Source organism: Canis lupus, chromosome 7 (genome assembly GCF_048164855.1).
Source record: "Canis lupus baileyi chromosome 7, mCanLup2.hap1, whole genome shotgun sequence".
In the NCBI taxonomy this organism is placed as follows: domain Eukaryota; kingdom Metazoa; phylum Chordata; class Mammalia; order Carnivora; family Canidae; genus Canis; species Canis lupus.
The window spans coordinates 48,596,391-48,618,796 of NC_132844.1; the positions used below are offsets into that span (position 1 = coordinate 48,596,391).

At 38.4% G+C, this 22,406-nt stretch overlaps 1 protein-coding gene and 1 long non-coding RNA gene across 30 annotated transcripts in view; one reads left to right on the forward strand and one right to left on the reverse strand.

The window, feature by feature from the left end:
• The window catches only part of DST (dystonin), a 480,723-nt gene that overhangs the window by 221,312 nt on the left and 237,005 nt on the right, over window positions 1–22,406 (forward strand). For all 29 annotated transcript variants that reach the window (XM_072832497.1, XM_072832507.1, XM_072832502.1 and 26 more), the window contains one exon: window positions 2,921–2,982. In XM_072832497.1, the coding sequence (XP_072688598.1) occupies window positions 2,921–2,982 (62 nt within the window). The remainder of the gene's footprint in view (window positions 1–2,920; window positions 2,983–22,406) is intronic.
• LOC140636829 (uncharacterized) lies at window positions 8,238–22,110 on the reverse strand. The gene is made up of 3 exons (XR_012034061.1): window positions 22,037–22,110; window positions 21,156–21,224; window positions 8,238–8,363 (listed from the first exon to the last, which is right to left on the reverse strand). It is a non-coding gene; the product is annotated as an uncharacterized lncRNA (long non-coding RNA).

Genomic DNA, 22,406 nt, shown 5'->3' on the forward strand with positions numbered 1-22,406 from the left:
CTTCTTCTAATTTGATGTTGAATCACTGATGTATTTTTTGGTTCAGTTATATATTCATCAGCTCTGTGACTTCTGTTTAGTACTTTCTTAATATTTTCTATCTTTGTTGAAGTTATCCATTCTTCTCTCCAGTTCTGTGAATATCTTAATGACCATTACTTGAACTCTTTATCAGGTAAGTTACTGATCTCCATTTCATTAAGGCATTTTTCCTGGGGTCTTATCTTGTTCTTTTGCTTGGAACATATTCCTGGGTTCCTTCATTTTGCTTGTCTCTCTGTGTTCATTTCTGTGTATTGGGCAAATCACCTACCTCCCCTTGTCTTAAAGGAGTGGTTTTGGGTAGGTGACGGACCTTATCATTCAACCTTGCCCTAGCTCTTGGTTTTCTCTCAAACTTTTGTGATTGTTAAAGCAGTCCGCTTTATCCTTGACAGGTCCCAGTTGTTGAGATTGTGCCAAGCCCTAACAGTGTTCCAGAGGGAGGGATCTCAGTCAGCATTTATTTTCTGGCTGATTGGAAACCAGACCTCAGGCAGCACCTTGTAAAGTATGCAGATTTACATAGTCCTGTGGGAACATAGTCGTAATCTCTCCTGGGCCTGCAGACCAAGTGATTTAGAGATATCCTCTTGGTAACACTTGTAAAAATCTGGGCTCCAGATGAATGTATAGGCTCTTCCTGGGAAGTACCTACAAGCTGTAGAGAGGCTGAGGGAGAGTACAAAGGTGGCTTGCTGCCCTGTGTTTTCTGAGAGCCCCTCCATGGTTTCTAGATGCATGGTAAACCTACAGACTGCCCCTCTGGCTAATGCTCCAAGACAAATAAATAGGCCTTTTCCACAGGAACGCTGGGGTATATTTCAGTCTAATGTTTGACCTGAGTCCGGTAGCTTGCCAAGAACTATCTTTTCTATTGTTTTAGTTCCATGGAGCCCAGCAACACAATCCACCCTGACCACCAGAGATGAGAGCTTAACAACAACTCTTAACAACAAGAGCTTAACAACACTCCTGTGTTGACCACATGTGCCCAATGGCTTCATTAGAACCCAAGTGGAGCCTAGGGCTGGGGCAAGCCCACCAAGTTCAGTGATTCTCTGGGGGCAACCCAGGGCTGTACAAGGCTACCTGCAGGCTGAAGTGGGACTGTGGGAGCAGGGGGCAGTGGTAGGTAGTAGAGAGAGGTTGTGTGGGGGTGGGACAAGCCCAGTGGGATGAGCAAGATAGGGGGAGCACAAAAATGATGTGTTCTAGCAAAGTGGTGAGAGAGTGCAAAAATGGCACTTATTAGTACCTTCATGCTCAGAGAAATTCCCAGTATGCCCTTGAAGCTCCAGTAGAAGCTTTAATATTAACAAATGAATCGCCTTCTCATGTGGTCTAGATGCTTTTTAAGCTGCTGCTTTTGTGCTGGCTCCTGGGTGAGTGAATCTGTGTGAGCACTTTAAGAGTGGATATTTTCTGTTTCCCACAGAGCCTTTTGGGTCTCTTGAATGTAAGCCCTGTTGTTTTCAAAGTTTTCAAAGATATTTTGGGGCCCGATCACTCTGGTGCAGGTCCAAGTCTTCTGCTTCCTGATGTGAAGCATAAATCTCTTGCTCCTCCAGGAGATGGTCTGCATTTGTGAGATCTCTGCCAACTGGGAGTCACTGCACTGGGGGTAGGGTTTGTGGTGAGACCATGTCTCTGCCTCTTCTACCTGTCTCAGTATGTTTTTTTTTTTTTTTTTGTCTTTGTTGTTGGGAAGATGTTTAGTCACTTTTCAGGCCTTCATCAAAGGGAATTCATCCACATGTGGCTGTAGATTTGGTGTATCTGTAGAAGAGGAGTTCAGGATATTGCTATGCAGCTATTTGACTCCAATGCCCTTAATAATGTCCAGAAATACTTTTAATAAGTAGAACATACATTTTCAAAGGGTCTTCATTTCCATTAAAATAGTTTAAGAGCACTCATGGATGAAGAATGAGGAGGAAGAGAGTGAGACATAGCCTACAAGATTGGAGAATTTCAAACTGTGGTAGGGAAGGAAAGAAGACCATCAAGGAAGAAGAAAGCACTATCCTAGATGCAGAAAGGAGGAAGAAGGGAAAAAAGAAAGTAGGGAATTGCTACCTTGAACCAGGGAGGAAGAAGGTAGTATAGTTTTGAATGTCATTTCTAGATGTTGGAAGGTTATGATTTTCTTTTCAACAACAACATTCTAGTACTCTTTCTCCTTAAATCATAAGAAGCCTTCCTTCACTTTTCTGTGTACCATATCTGTGGTAACCAGGGCAGTATCACTCTCTCTAGTGAGGATCTAGCTGGGATGTTTCCTTTTACCAAACAATTCAAAACCAGGAGTCTAGAAAAGAAGCAGCATGGTTAGTCATTAAACCATAATTTACTTCAGCCAAAGGACTTGAATGTAACTCCTGCCTTTTATCACAGTTCTCAATGTTTTGCTGAATAGTGGTGGACAAATGTTTTAACCTAAGCCTTGGTTTCTTCTTCTGTAAGATGAGAATGATGCTACCTAATGTCCCTCTTTTAGTTGGAAGACCAGATAGGTTGTAATATGTGGTCAAGTGATTTGGGAAATTTAGTGCAAATTACTTGAAGCTAGTGAAGTGTTTCGTCAGACTACTTCCTTGTAATGGTATTTGTGACTGAGTTTATACAACAGAATTCACAGAGGGGTTGGTTTAATCAAGTAATGTTGGCAAATAAAACACTGGGAAGAGACCAGTTTGACAGATGGGCCTCTAACTTCTTTACAGATAGCCGCAAGTTGCCAAAATTTAACAAGAAAATTCAAATGTACTAAACGATATTTTTTGAATACCTTATTTTTATTTATATGTATAATCACAGTTAAAGTCTCCCCTTCATAGATTTTACCAACTTAATTTTATATCTTTTTTTCCCCTTCCAGATGAACGGGACAAAGTTCAAAAGAAAACGTTTACAAAATGGATAAATCAGCATCTCATGAAGGTCAGTTAATATTATTTTCACATCTTGGACTTGTTTAATGTGCTTTAATTTATTGTGCAGTAATTGATGGTATAGCTCTGAAACATAGCTTTTTAATATCAAATTGAAAGTTTAAATTCTAGAGCATTTCACATGCATTTTAGTTATCTGTAATTATCTGGTGTGTGGCCTGTAGGTAATGATGAAGGTGAGAAGTACCCAGTGATTATAGTTTATTCTGTGACATTAGTAAAACCTGTTATTATTGGACTCTTAAAAAAAATCTCAGCAATTTAAGAAGTACATAAATATTTACATTCTAGGGCATGGAAAAACTTCAATTCTCAGTAAGATTTTTTCTCTCTCAAGATTCAAACCAGGTTCTGGCATCAGGTATATGTGGGTGGCAGGGAGTTACATGAAAATAAAGATGGATTGTAGAGACAGAAGTCTGGAGTTCTTGAACTTCTTGTATTTGTTATGATCCAGATATTGGTGCTTCTGTCTACATTTCTCTGTGTAGTAAATAGTTGTGGTTCTTAAATTAATATTTGTGTGCTATGGAATACTTTGAGGATCTGATATAAGCTCTCTAGAAAATTACACAAAATTTGCACACAAAATTTGCATATAATTTCATGAAGCTATTGGATCTCACCGAAGCCCTTCTATAAATCTCAGCTAAAGCACCTGTATGACTTCACAATGAACTATTAGTCACCCTTCCTCCCTCTTATAGGCAGTACGAAAGTTGGAAACAGGTAAGGTTTTAAGTCTGTTGTTTGGGACTTAAAAAAAGAATTTTCTCACAAAAATTATTTTAAATGTGGTTATTTGGTTATATTCTTAAGCTACTCATAAATCCTATCTAAACCATCATGTGGCAAAGTAGTACAATAATGTAATAGCATCTAATAGGCAGATTCTATAAAAGTGATTGTTATTTCAAGGGGCATATCAAAGTTACCTGAGGGATATGTTAGTCATCTCTCTCTCACTACCTGTTTCCCAAATTTCGATATATCCTCCAGGCAGGCCATGTCACCCAGTCTCCAATTGAGAATCATTTCTGTAGGAAGCTTCTGTTACTGCTGGGAGCTGAATCCTTTGGTGTGTTGGCAAGAGATGAAAGGTTGAGACACTCTGCTTTATGATGATTTTGTGAGGAAATATATTGTGAATACTAATGAATGATATCAGCTGTTTGACTACCCTCTTCCTTCCTTCCGCTTTTGTCTCCTCATGCACATAGTGTGAGTGGGACTCTTCCTTAATAGGATAGGGCAGAGATGGGCTGATGTGAAGGTTGTGGTATGGAGCTTTGGAACTGAAGGCTCTGACAGGAGTTTCCCATTTCTGAGGTGAATCCAAGGGAAGCAGAGTTTTTGATGAAGACATTCTCCTTTGGTGCCTGATAACCCTAGTGATCTTTGTAGCTGTGGCTCTCTGGAGGTGGGCATGTTGGTGGGCACAGAGGGTTGCTCCACATCTTCTGGAGCATAACTGCTATGGTTCCAGGTTGGTAATCACATTACAACTGCTGGAGTAGACACCAGAGAGAAGTAGAAACACAGATGACCCCCATAAGAATCATAGCACTTGCTATTTATTGGGGACCCACTGTGTGGCAGGCATGTTGGACTGGGCCACTCATCTTATGAGTAGTTCATAAATTAAATGGTTGAACAGAAGGAGACTTCTTTTGCTAAAAATATCAAAACACTGTTTGAGTTGCTTGAGGACAAAGGCTATATTATTTATTTCTAAGGCCCATCACAGTGCCCTGCAAGAGTATTCTCACTGTGTGTAATATACATTGCATACATCAAATCATTTAATTCTTCTTGCAGCTACCCAATGTGGTTTAATTTAGTGATTATAACATAAGGCTTTCAGAGTCAGACAGCAGGGGTTCAAAGCCTGATTTACCTGGGATGTGTGACCTCTTTTTTTTTTTTTTTTTTTTAAAGATTTTATTTATGTATTCATGAGAGACCCAGAGAGAGAGAGAGAGGCAGAGACACAGGCAGAGGGAGAAGCAGGCTCCACACAGGGAGCCTGACATGGAACTTGATCCCGGGTCTCCAAGATCACGCCCTGGGCTGATGACAGCGCTAAACCGCTGAGCCACCCGGGCTGCTCTCTTTTTTTGATAAAATAACAAATCTCAAGATTTAAGGCTTCTGCAACACAGTAAGAATTGGGAAAATGTTATTTTATGCACAGCAACTCTTAGATAGATACCAGTCCAACTGTTTAGGGTTGTAACTGAATTGGTCTATTTGTTTATTGAAGTATGTTATAGGGTCAGAATTTAAAGGTAACTCTTTTTTAAAAAAATATTTTATTTATTTTTTGAGAGAGAGAGAGAGAGAGAGCAAGAGAGCGAGCATGAGCCAGAGGGGCAGAGGGAGAAGCAGATTCCCCACTGAGGAGGGAAGCCTAATGTGGGGCTCAATGATCCCAGGACCCTGAGATCATGACCTGACCCAAAAGCAGCTACTTAACTAACTCAGCCACCCAGGTGCCCCAAAGTTAACTCATATTAAATGAGGAGTCATTTTAGGGAGTGGGGGAAGGCTAGACAGTACAGTCTTGGCTAACTCCCACTGTCAGTTGTTTACATTCTTGTTCTGTTTTGCTCTAGTATCAGCTTAAAGTAGTCTTTCCTTATAATCTTAAGAATTGTGCCCTGAAATTTCTGGCATAAAACTCAAATATGTGAGAACATAATTTTTTAGTCTTTCATTCTTTTACGTCTAGAAGTTATAGCTTTAACATCCACTGAAGAAAAATAAATATGCTAAAACATTTAGAGGCACCAGGCTGTTAAGGTTTGTGTTGTTATTAGTTAACCAGAGAAAGGGCAGCCTTCATGCAATCTTTTCCATGTTTCACTCAAGCAACAGTAAAAGGAATGTTGCACTATGTAGTCAGTCTCTTTGTTTCACTAAGAAAAAATGCTGGACTCTTTTGCTCTTGGTGGCCATTTGGTTGTAACCCAATTAGTGGGAAATACAAAATGAGTGTGAATTTTAAGTAAAAAATTTTAATATTAGAAAGAAATATATTTTCTGTGTTGATTTTCTTATAATTTTAACTTGAAATTTTGGACATCTTCAGTGAAGAAATAGGGAAAGGAGAGAGGCAGGTCCCGTATCTTTTTTTTGCCCTCACCATATTCCTTTTCAATGAATGAGAGGTATGTTATTTGAAGAGTTTTAAATAAAATGGGATCATAGGAAAGGATGACTACTGGCATGAGTCAATAAAATGAAAATGGATAAGGAGAGAAAAAATTGAGAATGAAATCATTTAGATAATTGGATAATTCTATGTGTACTCTCTTTGTTTCATCAGTTTTAACTGTAGTCACAATCCTTAAACCATGGGGATGAAGGGGAATTCTAGGAGAAAAGAGAGAAGAGATGAGGGAAGAGGTTAAAAGGGGTGAAAGGCGGAAGAATGGCTGTCTCGTATACTAAGGGTGTTCTCTTGCAGCCAGAGTTAGACATTGGGATGGCCCCGTGCGACCTACAGTCTGGAGACTCTGTCTTTGGCTCAGCTGCCTGTGTGTGCTGACCCAAGCTAGGAATGTGTTCCCATCTTCTGAAAGAATTCTTAACAAATTTTGCCTTATTTATTTTAATTTTACATAATTATTTTACCCTGTTCTCTCTAGCACAGTTTTGTCTCCAGAGAGAACTGTTCTTCATAGTTCTGCTGCTCTGGGCAGTGAGGCAATTGAGAGGTTTAGTCCCAGAACAGATTTGACTGTACCGACTTTTTCTCTTCATTTTATAAATGATAGATTTTGCTAAGTTAGAGCAAATTATCTTTGAAAGAAGAATGTCTCCTTCAAAATTATTCATCTGTGGCATATGAGCCAAAGATAGGAGACAACAGCAGGTTGTGTCCGGGCTTTACAGTCTGTTCCTTGGGTAACCTTAACCTTCTTAGGCTCTCATCTCTAAAATGGTGGCAATGATAAGTTAGTGTGAGGATTTAAAGGAGATCATTCTTTTAAGCATAAAACATGATAATTGGCGCATTGTGTAAATTGCATATGGAACCCTTCTATCTCCCTCATCCAATCCCTTTTCTTATCTCAACTACTTTCCCTTTTAGTGTATCCATTTTAGAAAAAGCTGGGGTTTAGGTTCAGAATCCGTGGGGGTGATAGATTGGCCTGTTGCCTTCTTGCCTTAGAATCCCAGTGGGACACTGAAGAATTATTTGAGGTAATCCTGTTAGCCATACCCTCATTTCCTCTCTATAAACTGCTCCCCAGTGGATTGACTTTAGGGCCCAAAGGTCTTTTTTATTCCTCTTTTCCTTTTCTCCTACATATTCTTCTTACAGAAAGGGAATCAGTAAAAACACACCAGACTTCTGAAAGGCTGGCAATGTTTATTCCTCATTTGTAATTTCACTTAGCTTCACAGTGGGAGGGCATCTTCCATATCCTCCTATTGGCTTACTGGTAGAAGTGGATGAGATGAGAATACAAATTAGAGTAACTGGCTATGTCCAGTGTATGATTTCCTTGTGCACTATGATCTGTTGCAGATCTGCCAGCAGGTTCCCCTTGGCTATGAGGCTGTGTTTACTTTTCTCTACCTATAATTTTAACTATTCACTAATTACTCCCCGTAATTTAGGAAGTTATAGTTTATGCAGCTGCAAAATAGCATATATTCAGTGCTTAGGGGATGATTTTGGCATGGTCAGTTTTTAAAAGTTTATATGACTGAGAAAAGTAAACATTGTGGAGTTTTTAAATGATTGCTTACGCTACTATTACATCCATATGTATAAACATTTTTTCCTTACAATATCTTGATAGAATTTTTTTGGGGGGAGAAAAACTGTATTAAAAACATAATATAGCCTTATTTTATATTCACCAGTGCTAAAATGACATTTCTTTAAAGTAAATAGATAGCTTAATTAAAACTTATATTTGCTGGTGAGGAGATGCCTATGGAATTTTTCTAAATGTATTTAAATTTTAGTGTTCTAGTATTTTGGCTGTAGGACTTATTAGCCTGTCCTTAAACTGATTGTTTTGGCAAGGGTGTTTTCCTTTTGATTCATCAGTCTTCAGAACACGCACGTACATACATACGTACATTTATTTATTTATTTTAGATTTTATTTATTCTTGAGAGACACACAGAGAGAGGCAGACACAGGCAAAGGGAGAAGCAGGCTCCCTGCGAGGAGCCCAAAGTGGGACTTGATCCCGGTACCCTGGGATCACTCCCCGAGCTGAAGGCAGATGCTCAACCGCTGAGCCACCCAGGTGTCCCCAGAATACTTTCAGTAATAAAGTCCAGTTGATGCATTCATACCTGTTCCCTCTGCAAGTCTCACACACCGGGTAGACTGGATTGTGTACCCTGCAAATTGGATATTTAGGTAAACTATTGGTGTTGGTAATGTTTATGTATTCTTTAGCATAATTTTAATTATAGTATTAAAAAACATGAGCTGGTTATTATCAACAATGTGACTTCGGTTAGGTAAATTTTACTCAGAGAATTGTTCTAAAACATAAAATTGGTGACAGTCTTTTTATTAATTACAGTATTTTTTAAAAGTCTATTTTACCTATGGAACTTTATAAACCAGAGAGTCTTATATCATTATTTAGTTTTTGTTGTCACTGATCACATGTTATTCTGTCTTACTATTTAGAAATCAACATGATAGTAGTATAAGAAATGGCACCTAAGATTTAAGTACCTATGATTTAGCTTTTCCCTTACTCTGGGGAAAACACAAAAGAAAGAAGCCCTTTCTTTTCTGAAGTACTTTAACAGTTACCAAATATTAGAAAATTCCTTTAAATTGTTTACGTAATCCCAGAATTATAACTTGAATAATGACTGAGAGGCTTTATTTAAGAGGAATGATTTAAGGGGATGAACAATTTTTAGGAGAACACATTGGAGTCTGAAGAAGTCTATATAATGGGCTTTCCTTGCCTTAGATCCATCCAACTGACAACTTATAGTGGAGATAAATTCCTCTGTACTGGTTAGCCATACTGTAAATTTATTCCTTAACATTATATAATAGGATATTTGGTCTGAATTTTAATTTGTTGATGCATGAATGCGTTTGGAGAGGAAGAGGCCCTGGATTTCCAGTATTGTACCTCACCCTATTTGGTAGGTAGTTACCTGCTTGGTTACCACACAGGAGACACCCAACTGACTATTAGATTTTTATCTCTGTTCCATCTTGTCTTTGGAAAGCTTCATTTACTCATAGAATAGATATCCTTTGCTTACATTCTAAACTCAATGATTTCATGGTTCCACTGAATCAATCACACTATTCTTTATTTTCTGATTTGGTGGTTGGGGGAAAACGTGTATCCCCAAGCTGAGAACAGAGTGATAGCTTTTAGAGAGTAGAGAAAAAGCTCTAATTTGCTGTGTTCCTGACCATTGCTTACTTTGGAGTGATTTCACATCTGTGGGCACAGAAGTGATGGGGCAATATATGCAACATTGACTTCATAAAGGGCTATTGAAAAATACATCTTCTGAAAGTATAAGGCATCATTTTGGTTCTTAAAATCTGCAAATACTGCATATTTTTTGAAGACCTTAGGTTTATAAGCGTGATTCTTAAAGTTTAGCTGCATCAGACTCACTTATAGGGCTTGTTAAAATAGATTATGGGCCTTACCTCAAGAGCTTCTGATTCACTAGATCAGAGATGAGGCCTGAAAATTTCTATTTCTATCAATTTCCAGGAATTTGCATTTCTAACAAAATGCTGATGTTGCTAAGCTGAGATCACAGTTTGAGAACTCCTGTCATAGATAAATGGATAAATATTACAAGTAGCCATCGGTTTCATTTGATACAACCAACAAATATTTTAATATGGTTTAGAAAATAATAGCCATATTTTATTGAACTCTTATGCTAGGTCCTTTACAATATTAATACTAATATTAATAACAGCTGCTAATAGTACATGAGAGGTAACCATGTGCTAGAATCTGTCACTCTCATGGCTTAGTTTATTTTTTAAATTTATTTAAAATTTATTTTTTATTTTTTTAAAGTTTTTTTTTTTTTTTTTTTTTAATTCATTTGAGGCCATGCACAGGCAGCGGGGGAAGGTCAGAGGGAGAAGCAGACTCCCTGCTCAGCAGGAAGCCCAGTGTGGGACTCGTGGGGCTTGATGCGGGGCTTGATTCCAGGACCCCAGGATTAAGACCTGAGCTAGGAGTATCTGGGTGACTTGATGGGTGAGCATCTGCCTTTGGCTCTGGTTGTGACCCTTAGGTTCTGTGATCGAGTCCTGCATCAGGCTCCCCAAAGGGCTCCTGCTTCTCCCTCTGTCTATGTTTCTGCCTCTCTGTGTCTCTTATGAATAAATAAAATCTTTAAAAAAAAAAAAAGAACTGAGCCCAAGGCAGACACTTAACCAGCTAAGCCACCCAGGTGCCCCACATGTCTTAGTTTATTTAATTTTCACAATTCTCTTTATGGACCGGTTCTATTTTATCCCAGTGTTACAGGTGATAAAATTTGATGGACACAGAGGTTCCATAATTTCCCAATGTTATATACCTAGTAATTTTTAGGACCATGTGGAAAATAAGGCTGAGAGATTATGTAATTTTCCATAGGTTGGAAAAGGAATCTAAGGAGGAAGTGAAAAAAGCATCCCAGTTTGCCTCACTCAGATCTTTTGCTGTCTCAACTACACATAATTCTTAAGGGTGAATTTAGAGTTGAGTGATTAAAGCTGAAGGGGAAGAAGCTGAGCTTGACATTTGAACGTAGGTCTGATTTCTCTACAAATATGACTTGACATTTAAGTTATTTCTGTTATGGTATAAGAGATAACAGCATATGTAGTAGAGGAAGGGTTGAAATGTCTAGTTAAAGGCCTGTTGTGTAGAATTTAGAAGCAAATCAGGATTTAAAAATATGAAGAAATAGTTGATTTCAAGATAGTAAGGGATACATGGAAGAGTGTGAAATGGTTCCATGTAGATGAATAGTAGCTTGGTATTGAGAGATTTTGAATGTCTTCTCATCATGAAGAATAATGATACCTTGGTGATAAATTCCTCATCAAGAAAAAAAGTCCAGGATAACACTGTTTACTTTCAACAATGCTGTATTAAATTTTAGTATAATCAGAGCTGTATCTGAAATATGGTTTAGAAGCTACTCTGTTTTCATACAGCTGTATTGTTGTTGTTGTTCTTTTAAGTAAGCTTTATATCCAATGTGAGGCTTGGACTCAAGACCCTAAAGTCAAGAGTCACATGCTCTACCAACTGAGCCAGCCAGGCACCTCTATGCAGCTATTTTGTTGGAGATACTAAGTACATATATGTAAAACAATTAAACATTTAAACCATTAACATTAGGACAGTCTGGGATAAAGTGCCAAGAGTGCCAAACAATAAGGATTTTAAGAGATCCTATTTGGGAGCCTTTGGGGGTGCTCTGAATAGACAGGGACTGTGCCAGGGTAGGGAAGTTGTCTTAAGCTTGGTACAGAGGAAGAGGGGATGGTGCAGGGGAGAGAGAGACAGTGAATCTGATGTGCTGGATTGATAGTTTGCTGGAAGGGGGAGATCAGGTTGGATAGAAAATGGATAGAAAATGAAGCCAGGTAAGAAACAGATGTGATTGGTTAGCCAACGATGTTTTAAAAGCTTTTGAGGACAAGAGTGACATAATATAACTGGCATTTTAGGAAGAGTTTTGCATTTTATACCAGGCATTAAGGAACTAAATGTGTCTATATTATGAATTCTATGACATGACTGTGTCTTCACATGATAGCCCCATGTTGTAGTGAGCCAACAAAGAGATGATGACTGGCTTACCCCAGGGGACTCTTAATTTAATAAATCTGCTTTGTAGCATACAGTTGGATGAAGTCAAAGAAGGCCCACTGTTCAATCTACAGATGGGAGGAATAATACCAGTGAAATAGATCAAGAAAGCTGGACCTCTAGTCTCATCAAAAAGACAAAATTTGACAGTGAGAGATGTAAAGGTCTGTATTTCAAGGATTGAAATGTCTACCTGTAGGATTCGGAAAGTCTGGTATAGAAGAAATTCATGTGATAAGACCTAGGGGTTTGTTGACCTCAGCTTTGTAACAGTGGTGCACCTGAAGGTCTTGGGCAGCCTTAATAGAGCTCTTAGAGTACATAGTATATAGCTCTTTTCTACTGTTTGCTGGTTAGGTCGTATCCTGGGTACTTTGTTTAGTTCACAGCAGTTCATTTCAAGGGACGAAGGGAAAGTGTCTAGAAGAAGGAGGCAATCATGATGGTGAGGGCCTGGAAACCATTTCCTGGATGAGGAATGATAAAACAAGTAGGAAAGTTGGCTTTGAGAGGAGAGGATTAAGGAGAAATGTGATGGGTGTTTTCAGATATTGGTAGGACAGTCATATTATAAAGAGTGCAGTTTTGGGTTTATTTAATCTAAAGAGCGGATTGCTGGATAATTTCAGGTTTGAAGATTTAAACTAGGTCTAAAAGCCTTAATGCCTAGTACATAAACACTAAAGTGTTTTGATCTAAAGGTGTATAACTATAGTTTCCTATGACTGCTATAACAAATTACACAAACTTGGTGATTTGTACCAATGTAATCTGTTTTCTCACAGTTCTGGAGGTTAGAAGCCTGAAATCTGTTTTGTTAGGTGAAATCAAGGCACTAACAAAGCTGTGCTCCCTCCAGAGGCTGTAGGAGAGAATCTGTTTCTTGTTTCTTTCAGCTTCTCCTGGTTGCTGGCATTCCCTGTCTTGTGGTCATACCATTTAGTCTGTGTCAGTGGTTACGTGGCCTCCTCCTGTTCTGTGTATGTTTCCCTTTGCCTCTCATTCATTCATTCATTCATTCATTCTTCAAGATTTTATTTTTAAGCAATCTCTACACCCAATATAGGGCTCAAACTCACAACCCTGAAATCAAGAGTCACATGCTCTACTGACTGAGTCAGCCAGGCACACCTCTGCCTCTCTTTTAAGGACAATTGTAGTTAGATTTAGGGCCCACTGGGATAATCCAGGATCATCTCCTTATCACAAAATTCTTAACACATTTGCAAAGGCTCATCTCCATTTAAGACAACATTCACAGTTTCCAGGGATTAGGACCAGGTATTTAGGGGCCACCATTCAGCCTAATGCATATATGGACAACTCTGACTCTCTGGTATGCAGTCATCCATGGCTTCATGGAACAGCCACTCCTCAACCATTAATAAATGTCCACCAGAATCTCATGGGGATTTAGTTAGAGTCTATCAGAGATAGATTAGAAATGATTAGTGGTTTGGTTGGAGGGTGAACTAGATGGTGTCTAAGATACTTCCTAAGACCAAGATTATGTATTCAAATGACTTAGGTAACAGATTGTGTGAAGTACCATTTGATAGGGATAGACCAGAGAGTTATGTTTATATTTTTAAACTGTTTGGAAATAATTTTAAGCTTTTAAAAGTTACACAAATAAAAATAGGACAAAGAACACTGTATGCTCTTTACCCAGACTAACCTCCTACTAACATTTGCTCTCTGTGCTATATCATGCCTCCCATACTGTGTGTGTGTATATATGTATGTATGTATGTATGTAAATGTATATCTGTACTTTTAAAATCTGAACCATTTGAGGGTAAGTTCTATATATATCATGGCCTTTTACCCCTAAATCCTGTAGTATGTATTGTCTAAGAATGGGAATATTCTCTTTCATAGTTATTAACTTCATAAATTTATATTGGAATGATACTGTAATCTATTGTTTGTATTCCAGTTTTGTTGGTTGATCTTTTATACTATTTTCTCTCCAGGGCAGGATCCAGTTTGTGGTTAGGTATTGCATTTAGTCGTCATGTTTCTTTAATCTGCTCTGAGAATAGTTTTACAGCCATTTTATAGACTTTAATGACATTAAGATTTTTGAGAATACAAAACAGGGGTTTGTTGGATAGAATGGAAGATAAATTAATAGCAAAATGCCTTTTGAGCTTAAAGTTATTTTCTGATAAGAAGAAAAACTTGTTTCCTCCCATGAAAGTCATTTAAGCAATTACATATGATTTTACTGTTTGTTGAGAATATAGTGAACTACCTTTTCAAATTAAGAACACCAAAATTTCACTGTAATTTTATCAGGTGATTTTAATTTTGATTTTAATTCTATCTTGTGATCAATTGTAATTTTTCTTCTTTTTGATTGCTTTATTCATTATTATCATTATTCCATCTCTATCACTACCTTTTATTGAATACTTACCATGTGCTGGATCCTGGACTGTATATATAACATATATGATATGATTTAATCCTTGTTTTTACCATTGAGGAAATGGAGACTTAGGGAGGCTAAGTTTTCTGCCCAGCATGAAGTAGCTAGAATGTGTCAGAACTGAGTTTTTTAGCCCAGAGTCCTTCTGGCTCTGCAGAAAAATGATATACCACCGCATTATGCCACAAGAGAAAGACACAGAATTAAGGAATGATTAACAAGAAATAAAGACTGAGAAATAGGGCAAAAAAAGCAATATGTTGAGTTACATTTCCACTGTACTTGGCTCTGATTTCTCTCAGCCATTTCCTTACACATACTTTAAGTCTTTGCTGTTATGCCTTGGCCTCTTTATATGACCATAAATTTTTATTTGCATTCTTCTCTAATCAATATACCTTACAAGAATTTAGAGATATAGATAAACGCATACAAAGAAGCCAAGCAGCATTCCTGAAGGTGGTGGTTTTAGCTAGAGGAAGGGCATCGATTAAGGCATTTTTGAAGAAGAATTGCACCCTGATCAGTGGTGTTAACATTTTAAACCATATTGTATAGGCCTTGACATCAGAAGAAGTATATGCATTCTGTGGTAGGTAGATTAAAAGCATCGAAGACTGGGTTTGTTATTTGATACTTAGACTCTAAGCTGCATGAGCACAGAGCTGTGTCTGTCTTATTAAATAGTGCATCCCTCGAACCTACCTTGTCTAATACACCACTGTTTTCCTCAGACCATACTGAGGAGTTTGTTGTTTAATGAATGAATGTAAAGCAAAATTAAACCCTTCCCCACCATCCCACCCCTGTTTATAATATAAATTTGTAACTACTATGGTGGGGGAAGTGAAAGGATTGCTTTGGTAAGAATGAGATAAAAGTTACCTGGAAGAAAAGTAAATTTATAATGACTTCCTTCCTCTTAGCTTCCTTTTAAGGCTTAAAAAGATCTATTTCATTATAGGTATAAAAATTGAGGTCCCACTCAGGTCATGATTAGAAGGGCCAGACTTTCCATGTTCTGACCCCTTTTCATGTTATTTCTCCTGTGTAATTCAGTTTTTCTATTTGTGGCTAGGTAGGAAGTTTATTCATATTCAGAGATGAGATTAATTTATTGCTAGTTATCTTTGCTCTACTTCTCTATTATTTTCATTAGTTCGGAATTTAGAAGAATATTGGCTAGAGCTAGATATGTTGGAAATTCTCTAATAAAATTAGTACATTTTCTGGTCTTATTGCATGTAGGGGAGGAAAAAAAAAGCCTTTTCTTTCTATCCTTCTAGATTCTTCATTGGACTGTATAACAAAAAACAGAAAAACAGATTAACAAGAGAAAAGCATGCAATTGTATTTAAGAAAAGTTTTGGGACACAGAAGCCTTCATAAGGAAATGAAGACCAGAAGAAATGGTTAAACCTGAGTGTTTTTATATGAGATTTGGTGAAAAGTAGAAAGTCATAGAGTAATGTGATAGAACAAGAGGGTATGAGCTAAGGAGTAATAAACTGAAGGGAAATTTAGCAAGGCTTATTCAATTTTTTCAGTGTCCCTTTGTCTTTAGAGATAAGGATGTTCTTTTCCTCCAGGTACAGGGAAGTCACCTCTCACATGAAGGTCTTATGACCTCCTTCAGAGGAGAAGAAGGTATGGAGAGTCAGAGAGCCTTCCAGCACTTGCTGTTTTTCAAATCCCTTCAGGTTAAAATATTCAGTATACCAAGATGTCATATTTTGGCCTGTATGTCCTGAACCCATCAAGCAGATGGAGTTAGGTTTCTCTATAGGCCTGAGATATTCCTTTCCATAGAATCAATAGGAAAACCCTGTTTTCAGGCCCTAATTAGGGTTTGCTGTAACTGCAAGTCTGAGGGAGAATTCAGAATCTTACTTTAAAAGGGCTGACAGAGCAAGATATAAGTGGCAAAAGAGATAGAAGCCAGTAATCAGGGAGGGATGAGAATTTGAGAGACCTTGATAATGAAAGTGGTTGGGACATCAAAGGTAGCAGTGGGTCAAGGTGGACTTGCCTAGGGGTTTGGAACTATTCCATAAATTAGAGTCATTTGATCTTGGTATAATATAAAAGAAATTTCTGTTTTGTGAAAATGGGAAACAGGGATGATTCAGAGGGAAATTGTTAGAGCTGGGAAAACTATTGCATACTTCTAAAAATGCTGCAGTAAATGCCTGATGGCACTGAACTGTTCATTTACAATGCTAATATATTCTGACGCTGATGTTTGCTTCAAGAATTTCTTATCAAAATTGTTAGGGTACTCTTCTTTGTCCTTTAATAAAACTCTCTCATGGAAATACACTACTGGTTTTCCACTAAAATTTAGGGAGACCACAGCATTCATTGTAAGATCAGTTTTGGATGCTGTATCTGTAGAGTCCTTAACATATGAATGGGGACTTTTAGAAGTCATTTTTAGAGATCTGCATTTTCCTGTATAGCTGAAATATGTTGTAATGCTGGTCTTGTTCTCATGCTAGCCCACTAGATCTTTTTTTTTTTTTTAAAGATTTTATTTATTTATTCATGAGAGACAGAGAGAGAGAGAGAGAGAGAGAGAGGCAGAGAGGCAAAGACACAGTCAGAAAGAGAAGCAGGCCCCATGCAGGGAGCCCAATGACTGCGGGATCACGCCCTGGGCTGAAGGCGCTGCTAAACCGCTGGGCCACTTGGGCTGCCCTAGCCCACTAGATCTTATGTACCGAATACTCTATTTTATACCTGTTAAGAGCTCAAGTCCTGATATCAAGGAAACAGTATACTAGAGAAGAAAGAGTTTAATAGGCTTAAGTTTAAACCTCACTCTAAATCTTTTTTCATCCCTTAGAATTACTGTCTTTTTTATTCAAGGGCCCAGTGCATGTATGTATCCTCCTAAGGCACTGTCTTCCAGAGTTTTCATGTTCCATCTTGGACTCCAAGGTCAGTAGGTCTTAGCTAGGGTGAGGGGGAAGGACTGATAGGAACTTGATTCACTGCCACCCATAGATAATAGAGTATTCTGGCCATACTGCTGGAAGAGAGATCTCTGGTGGAATTTCAGACACATTCAAGAAAAAAAGTCAGTTGTGGGTAGGAAAGCCAAGGTGGAAACAAGTTGGTCATGCCTGGAGTCTGCCTTGGTCTGTGTAGCTTTTCTTAACCTATTCCTACTTTTTGAGCTATATTTCACCATTGTCCCTTAGAACCCAGGGTATAGTGTGGCGATTGAGAGCACAGGGTTTGGGCTGAGCTGCTTGGACTCCCATCTACCCTTGACTATTTACTAGAGATGTGACCTTGACTTTCTCTAATTCTTTGTTGGCCTTATCTGTAAAATAGAGAATAGTGCCCTCTTTATAACTAGACCATTAAGATAATCAAAAAACTTCTCATTTGGCCTGTCTTCCATAGCAGTGACAGATGTGGTCCTGATGTTTGCATTTTTATGGGATTGAATCCTAATGTTGCCTACATATTGCAGACACTGTCCAAAGAGTACAGCTGTAGTGGTTCTATAGTAATGTTATAGTAATGGATGCCAATTAAATGGTGAATTCTAAATAAAGGAATGTGTTTTCCATGGTCTAGCCAGGGCCCACACTAACACCTTTTTTTTTTTTGTTCCCTCCAAGGGCATGACAGTTTGAGGTGAGATGCTGCAAGTGTTTGGCAGCTAACTGTATGATTTGTGAGCCATCACATCACCGATTGAGTTTGCCTAGATAAAGTACTTTACTTCTACTGAGCAACAGCCCATTAGAGCCATAAACACAACACAGCTTGTGTTTGCTTGAGCAAAGAATTTGGCACTTAAGTCTTCCGTAAGGGCATTAGCAGCTTTCTGGTAGTTCTTGAACAAAAAAAGCCTCAGGACATTAAAATCTCCAGAAAGCAGTACTACTTACAGAATTCTTGGAGAACAGTATATAAATCTCATTTCTTAGATGTACTTACAGTTATACCAGAAAGATATAGTTGCCCTGACGAGTTCTAAAAGTAGAATTGTGCTGAATTCATAAATTTTGGTTGTATCCTTTTATTTCACAATTTGTTACTATTTTCTTAATCTTAAAAAAAAAATAAAACTGCCAGTTATTTTGCCAGCAAAAATGGGTTTATTGAGGAAGACTTGAAGTATGGTGTAAGTAAGCTACATAAAAAGCCATAGGAAAAGCCATGGGCAAGTCCAGAGAGCAAAGGAGAGGGACACTATTTTATACTGGAAAGGAGGGTTTTATACTAGAGAGGAGAGAGTTGGCTGTGCTATCACAAACACAAAGTCCCTTGGAGTAAACTGAAAGTTCAGAGTATGGTGGCTTTTCATTGGCTGAATTGTGACAGTTTCTCATTGGCTGGGCTGTTGCTTGTTGCTGGGGGAAGAGGAAACCTTTCCTTCCTCAGGCAGGGTTAGTAAAGCAGTAGCTAAACTAGTATTGACTTGTGAAATGTGATTTTTCCTATCGGGTCTGCAGTTGATGCTGAGTATTATGGTAGTGTGTGAAAGCGCCCCTTTCTGGTCTCTCAATTTCATATTAGTGAGGTTTCCTTATATTAATTTTCACAATCCTATATGTTTTAAACATTTGAGTTTTATTTTGTATAAACTTAAACTTAAGAAACCATGTTTGCAGACACTTTGATTTTACTGATGTTAAGGAAGAAAATTCAACTGATTAAATTTGAGGATCTCATTGGCTTTATTAAGCAGTTCATGAATTGGCAGCATCCTGTGTAGCAAGTAGAGGGGAGTTCTGAGGTGATGTATACAATGGAAAGTTTTTATAGGAAGAAGAGTGGGAAAAGGAAGTTATTAGCAAAAGAAAAGATTGTTGCAGGCAAGGTCACTTTCCCTTAGGGGGAACATTGGGGTCTTATTATAAGGTAGATTACCCCCATCTACTTTTGGGGGATAGAGAGGGCCTTGTGATGGATTACCTTATTGGTGCTAACCAAAAAATGCCTGACCAGTTAAGATTTCATTGCAGGGTGAGGGTACAGAGTTTGAAACTGCAATTAAAAATTGAAGCTTAATGGCCAACATGCACATGAGAAAATGCTCTGCATCACTTGCCATCAGGGAAATAAAAATCAAAACCACAATGAGATACGACCTCACACCAGTGAGAATGGGGAACATTAACAAGGCAGGAAACCACAAATGTTGGAGAGGATGCGGAGAAAAGGGAACCCTCTTACACTGTTGGTGGGAATGTGAACTGGTGCAGCTACTCTGGATAACTGTGTGGAGGTTCCTCAAAGAGTTAAAAATAGACCTGCCCTACGACCCAGCAATTGCACTGCTGGGGATTTACCCCAAAGATACAGATGCAGTGAAATGCCGGGACACCTGCACCCCGATGTTTATAGCAGCAATGTCCACAATAGCCAAACTGTGGAAGGAGCCTCAGTGTCCATCGAAAGATGAATGGATAAAGAAGATGTGGTTTATGTATACAATGGAATATTACTCAGCCATTAGAAATGACAAATACCCACCATTTGCTTCAACGTGGATGGAACTGGAGGGTATTATGCTGAGTGAAATAAGTCAATCGGAGAAGGACAAACATTATATGGTCTCATTCATTTGGGGAATATAAATAATAGTGAAAGGGAATAGAAGGGAAGGGAGAAGAAATGGGTAGGAAATATCAGAAAGGGAGACAGAACGTGAAGACTCCTAACTCTGGGAAATGAACTAGGGGTGGTGGAAGGGGAGGAGGGTGGGGGGTGGGGGTGAATGGGTGACAGGCACTGAGGGGGGCACTTGACGGGATGAGCACTGGGTGTTATTCTGTATGTTGGCAAATTGAACACCAATAAAAAATAAATTTATTATTAAAAAAAGAAAAAAAAATTGAAGCTTCAGGGGTCCTTGGGTGGCTCAGTGGTTTGGCGCCTGCCTTCGGCCCAGGGCGTGATCCTGGGGTCCCGGGACTGAGTCCCACTTTGGGCTCCCTGCATGGAGCCTGCTTCTCCCTCTGCCTGTGTCTCTGCTTCTCTCTCTCTCTCTCTCTCTCTCTCATGAATAAATAAATAAAAAATCTTAAAAAAAAATTGAAGCTTCAGTTATGTGATTTGGCCTGGCATAAGTGACTCCATCTTGGGCCTGTGGTTTTCCTTTTAAAACTGAGCATTGTATTTAGTAAAGCAATTTAAAAAAATTATTTACTTATTTGTGAGTGAGACAGAGCACAAGTTTGGAGAAACAGACTTCCTACTGCGCAGGGAGCCTGAAACTGCAATTAAAAATTAAAGCTTCTGTTATGTGACTTGGCCTGGCATAAGTGATTCATTCCATCTTGGGCCTGTGGTTTTCCTTTTAAAACTGAGTATTGTATTTAGTAGAGCAATTTTTTAAAAAAAGAATTTATCTAGGGCAGCCCCGGTGGCGTAGCGGTTTAGTGCCGCCTGCAGCCTGGGGTGTAATCCTGGAGACCTGGGATTGAGTCCCGCATCGGGCTTCCTGCATGGGGCCTGCTTCTCCCTCTGCCTGTGTCTTTGCCTCTCTCTCGCTCTCTCTGAATGAATAAATAAATAAATCTTAAAAAAAAAAAAAGAATTTATCTACTTATTAGTGAGAGAGAGAGAGAGTGAGTGAGAGAGAGCACAAGTTTGGAGAAGCAGACTTCCCACTGTGCAGGGAGCCCAACGTGGGGCTTGATTCCAGGACCCCAAGATCACAAGGTGAGCGAAGGCAAACACTTTTAACTGACTGAGCTACTCAGGCACCTCTAATAGAGCAATTTTAATGTTTAATCCATGTTATTAAATTCCCAACTTTTGTCTTGTAAACCTAATTTCTGGTTAGTACTTTTCTTAGTGGATTTTAAAAATTAGTTGTCCTGATTTGACAAGATCAACTAAAAAACATACCTTTTTGCAGAGGAGCAGCATATTTCACATCCCCCCAGGAAAACCAGTGTGATGGTATTGTGAGATGTCCTAGTTGGAAAAAAAAGTTTCCATTTCTAGTAGAGTTTGGAAGCAGCACTCTGGTTGAAGAGATTTATAGTATATATTAGCATATTAAAGACAGAACTTCTGTGGTAAAGAACCCTTTTAATTCAGTGTTTCACAGATTCACTTGGTCATGGATTCTTTTTATCAGAGTATCTATTAACATCCCTTTGGGAAATCCTGCAGGAGAGTTTTAAAGTGACTGCTTTAAAGCAAATGTAATTAATTTTGTATTAATTAGAATCCCTGATTTGGACAGGATCTAGTTAATTTGCTTGTCATTGCAAGAATATTTTCTCACAGCCTTTCTTTTGGGTCACTGATTTTCTAATTTATAGACAATTTATACTTTTGGTCCACTTGAATTATAACTGTGCTGTTTCTTTCATTGTCTAAAATTTGCTCACTGTAACTCCCACCTACTTGTTTTGGCCCAGCCACCCCCAGAATGACAAAAACTGTATATGGCAGTTCTGAAATATCTGAAGAAACTCTTGTCTCTTTTTAAAAAAACTTTTCTTGTCAAATACTTCTATTCCCTTTATTTCGTTTTTATGTGATGCCATTTTTTTATGTCATACATTTCTTTTTCTAGCATATTTTCTTTTAGTTTTTCCATTTGAACATTTTAAGACTCTTGAATTGAAGGCAGAAAATGAGTTGAATTAATTCTCCCAGGTAATCAGTTACACAGTAAGAGCATGGGCTACTGTTATCCACAGAGCTCAACTTTGTTTTTATTGCCTACCCCCCTTTCACCTCCCCTTACATATTGAGCTGTTTGCCTATTTACTTACCTTTCCTTTTTTTTCTTCTCCATTGTAAGATGGCTTCTTTAGTCTTAACTGTTTTTCCAGTTTTTCTACAAAGACACATATTGCTTTTATTAGAAAAGACGAAGATAATGTTATTTTGTAAAAACTGTTTATTCCACTCTTAATTTGCTATAAAAAGAGAGGGCAGCTGTATAATTCATCTCCTTTCCAAGAGTAAAGGACTGATAATGATTAATGGACTGCTAGTCCTAAAGACATTTGCATCTCAACCAGGAACTCCGGGTGGGGAAGGGCATAGAGATCTGCAAACTCTGCCGCCTGGGTCAGATCTGGCCACAGTGTCTTTTTTGGTACAGCTAATGAAGTAAGAATTCTTTTTACATCTTTAAAG